This window comes from Oxyura jamaicensis, chromosome 1, assembly GCF_011077185.1.
Source record: "Oxyura jamaicensis isolate SHBP4307 breed ruddy duck chromosome 1, BPBGC_Ojam_1.0, whole genome shotgun sequence".
NCBI lineage: Eukaryota > Metazoa > Chordata > Aves > Anseriformes > Anatidae > Oxyura > Oxyura jamaicensis.
In genome coordinates, this window is record NC_048893.1 from 175,731,614 (window position 1) to 175,735,973 (window position 4,360).

The following is a 4,360-nucleotide window of genomic DNA, read 5'->3' on the forward strand; positions in this document are numbered from 1 at the left end:
CCACATACTCCTGACATTTCCTGCATGCCAACACTGGAACTTGCCTGATGCCATACTGATCCAGTTCAGGCAACTAAACCTCAGAAAACAAATCCCGCAGAAAGTCAGTTTGGCCACATGACCTTCATAAATAAATAGAAACATCTGTATAAAGTGGATTTTTTTTTTTCTAAAAAAAAGTATGTGGATGTCCTGCTAAGAATGCAGGACATCCTCGTTGTGATCAATAGGCTTCATATCCTCGTTGTGATCAATAGGCTGGTGAAAGGGAAAATCTTAGCCAGACAAATATCGTTGTTTGTAAGAAATGTGGAAGGTTTTCCTTATATGCTGCATAGTCGTTCTGTAAGAAAAAAAAAGTGAAAATGAAGGTAAAAGTGTTTGCATGAACACATTGTGATTTCTTCTTCAATTATAGTAGTAAGGAACAGTTATTCTGCTTAACTATGATTGTAGTTTTGTTTTAAATAATTTATAACTGACTCACACCCAGCTGAAACCATGGGCTAACATATGCTGACATTATCAAGCCACTTAATTTTGACACATTCTGGAGAACATTTGGCACTGCTTGTAGTACGTGGATGTGTATGCATGTGGGATGTTCACGTTCGTTTCAGAAAGGCCCCCATTTGCCTGCCCGGGAAGCGTTTTAAGCTCCTCACCTCCCCGTCCTTCACTCGCGTGGAGGAGGAAGCCGAGGGGTGGCCTTGTGCAGGCTCCGCCTCAGGGAGCCTCGCCCCTCCATGGGGGGGAGCGCATGCGTACACCCAGCACAGTGCCTCAGGAGGAGGAAGAGGAGGAAGAGGAGGAGGAGGAAGAGGAGGAGGAGGAGGAGGAGGAGCAGCGGCACCTTCTTCTCAACCCCCCCCCCCGCCGCTCCCATGGGCGACACGGCTCAACCCCCGCGGCCGGGCGTCGGCGTCGGGGTGGTGATCACCAGCCCCGCGCACCCCAACTGCGTCCTGCTGGGCAAGAGGAAGGGCCGGATAGGCGGCGGCATGTACCAGCTGCCCGGCGGCCACCTCGAGTTCGGGTAGGGGGCCGCGGGGAGCCGGGGAGGGGGCAGCCCCCTTCGTGAGGGGGCAGCCCCCTTCGTGAGGGGACCGCCGCCTCCTCACGGCTCCCTCCCCCCCCCCCCGGCCCCTCACAGGGAGAGCCTGGCCGAGTGCGCCGCCCGCGAGGCGCGGGAGGAGGCGGCGCTGCGCCTGCGCAACGTGCGCTTCGCCTCCGCCGTCAACGCCGCCTGCCCGGCCGCCGGCTACCACTACGTCACGGTGCTCATGAAGGGGGAGGCGGAGCCGGGGGCGGAGCCGCGCAACAGCGAGCCGGACAAGAATGAGGGTGAGATGGGCGGGGCTTTAAGTAGGGGGCGGGGCCACGTGGAGTGGGCGTGGTCACCTCTAGTGGGCGGGGCCATTGAGAGTTGGCGCGCTGGGGGGAGCCCACGGTGCACCCCTCCCTGCATCCCTCCCGTTTCGCTCCTTTATTTTTATTTTATTATTTTTTTTCTACAGGATGGGAATGGGTGAAGTGGGATGAGTTCCCCCCCGCGGAGCAGCTGTTCTGGGCCCTGCGGTGCTTAAGGGAGCAGGGTTACAATCCTTTCAGCGAAGAGCTGGATCACCTGCAGGGGTACACGGGGAGTCACCAGCTGGCCTAGGGTGGAGCTGCTTCTTTTTACCACGCGAACATGACCCAGGTGAAAATACTACCCTTAAGAGAGCCAACAACTGCCCAGTGTTCCAGCCCGTCCATCACTGTTGTCATTCCTTGAAGGCTCCCTTGAGAGAGAGCAATTCAACAAACGTTATTAATGATTGTTTCCTTTTCTATAAAAGTCATAGGGTTTTATCTGGTACGCCTTCACGTAGATGGATAGCCCTTCGGAAGTCACCAAAACCATGCAGAGAAGCTTGGGAACGGTTACAGCAAAGTGCCTAAATGAGACTGATTTAAGCCACTGTCCTGCTTTCTGTGTAAAACTACGTGGTACAGCGTGCTGCTTTCCTCTAAATATAAATCTTGGACCAATTTCTAAACTTTGCCTTGTTTCCTAACTTCAGTTAACATACTGTCAACATCCATACTGAAGAAAAGTCACATTTTCCAGAGAATACCTTGTTTTCCTGCAGACAGTTGAAAAGCACAGTATTATAAATGTGAAAAGGTTGCCCTGGCTGCTAGGGAATGAAGATTCTCTGACCCTTCTTGCCACTGCCTGTCATCACAGAGGTCTGCTGGCAACCTCAGTGAGATGAGAATTCATCTGCAGAAGTGTTAAAGATTTCTGCAGTTGATGTTCACTTCTGATCATAGCACTTAACACCTTACTGGAGAGGTGCCTACAGTGTTCTACCAGGCTGAGGTAACTGACATTGTGAAAACTAACCTCATTTATAGCTGTAACTACATCAGACAATTGCAATTTGCTGAAGAGGGTTGGCACTTTTACACAGCATGGTCAGGTGTCATTCTTTATGGCTACTGGGGTTTGATAGAATTCTTAATTTTCAGTATGATGTGAACAGATGATTAAATTGGTAGAGAATGAAGGAACATACATGCATACACACACAAAACCGATGAATTTAAATGTTATTTTTCTACAATCTAACAGAATTTGATTGTTTTCTGTCTGGTCATTAGGATTTCAGCCATTAATTTTAGGAGAAGGATGGACTACAAATAAAAAAAATATCAGAATTGCTTTGTTCTTTTTCTCTTTAGGGTTCCCTTAGAACACATCTTAGTTTCCTTTAGATATATTCATTGTAAAAATGATCCAAGACGCATTTACTTTCTTTTAAATAAACACAATATTGGAAGATGAAAATTGTCTGAAATTGTGAATTGACTCGTCAATTCTTAAAGGAAATCAGACTGAATGGTTAAAGCTTTTCCTTACATTACGTAAAGCCGTCTGCATTTAAGAAGTTTTTTCTCCTGGGAAACAGGCGGAGCGATACCAAGTATAAGGGTGCTGATGATAATTGCAAGCCTCCTATGTTGAATTCAAAGCATTAGCTATGGGCTACTTACGACAAATACTCTGTGAAGCTAGGAAAGTAGATGTGGTTAAAAAGCACTTTTGAAATGGTAGATATCAGTGAAACTTTCTTCACAGCCCTATCTTTGTACAGAATATTTTCTTGTTGAATTCAAAAGCGGAGATTTTCTTCCCAAAAGCAACTTAATGTACACTGAAAATTATTCTATTCAGCTGTCAACAAAGAGGCTGTAGGAAGAGTCGACAGATGTCCAGCCCATCTGTCCCAAAGAATAATGAAAAAAAATAGTAATTCAAACAACTTAGTGTGGTTTTAAATTTTAGAAGGCATCTAAATCCTGGTGGGAAAACCCAGGTCCATGTAAAATTGTTTGTATTGCAATAAATATTTTGTTACAGTTAATGGCTATATTCACTCCACGTGTTGTAAATAGGCAAGTAGTTACTGAAATTAGGACAGACAACATCTCCATATGTCAATTACTGTATCCTTTCTAAGTGGACTGATTAAATGAGCACATTACCACAATCAGTTGTCAACAGTCTGACTTGCCTTGTTCTGAATGCATTTTGCATCTGCACTTCCCGCGCCACACACCCTCCTACACACCCAAAAATCTGTTGCTGGGTCTTTCTAGCTCTTCAGACTTGCTCCTTTCAACTCAATTTTAGTTTTAATTTGATTTTTGGTACATTTAAGCAAGTAACAACATGCAGTTAAAGCTCTGTGGTTTGTTAAATTGCTTGTCATAGATGGAAGTCACCTCAACCGTGGCATCAGTTACCCACCTTTCAGAAAAACGCTGCTGAACAGTAAGTACATAGTTTGGAGCACTGGTGCAATGAAACTGTTTATCTAGGATGCAACTTAAATGCCAGGTCTCATTTCATGTACTGAAGTGGCCAGTGGGAAGAGCTGACTTCTTACCTATTTCTTACATGTAACATACTGGTCCCATTTAATCCTTTAATACGCAACCCAGGAAAACACGTGGTCATTTCTTGAGAGTCTTGCTTCCGTTCCTTCTTACGTCTAGAAACAATCATCTAACTTCACAATATTTCAGTTAGTGAATCACATATGGACATATCAGACTTTTCAGGTTGACCGTACACTACACTTCCCACAGGTATTAATTATTTCTATTTGGATTTCATCCCAAGAAAAAACTGCTTCTAAAGAAGATGAAAGAGACTGGTGAGCTGTGGCTGTGCTGGAACGTGTTAAAGGAGGTGCCTTTAGAAGAAAACGCTAATCCCATGGTACAAAGCAGCAAGAAAGTGCAGCCTGCAATATTATGATTTTGATCATGCGTGTTTAAGAAATAATGTGAAGTAGAATGGGGATAA

At 45.5% G+C, this 4,360-nt stretch overlaps 1 protein-coding gene across 2 annotated transcripts; it reads left to right on the top strand.

The window, feature by feature from the left end:
* The first annotated feature begins 823 nt into the window (after window positions 1-823).
* On the top strand, window positions 824-2,838 carry NUDT15 (nudix hydrolase 15). 2 transcript variants are annotated; one of them, XM_035322991.1, is made up of 4 exons: window positions 824-1,036; window positions 1,154-1,344; window positions 1,518-1,702; window positions 1,842-2,838. In XM_035322991.1, the coding sequence occupies exons 1-3, from the start codon at window positions 885-887 to the stop codon at window positions 1,661-1,663; spliced, it is 489 nt and encodes a 162-aa protein (XP_035178882.1). In that variant the 5' UTR covers window positions 824-884; the 3' UTR covers window positions 1,664-1,702; window positions 1,842-2,838. The 2 variants fall into 2 exon arrangements, with proteins under 2 accessions (XP_035178882.1, XP_035178874.1); XM_035322983.1 differs by having other exon boundaries at window positions 1,518-2,838.
* The last annotated feature ends 1,522 nt before the right edge of the window (window positions 2,839-4,360 follow it).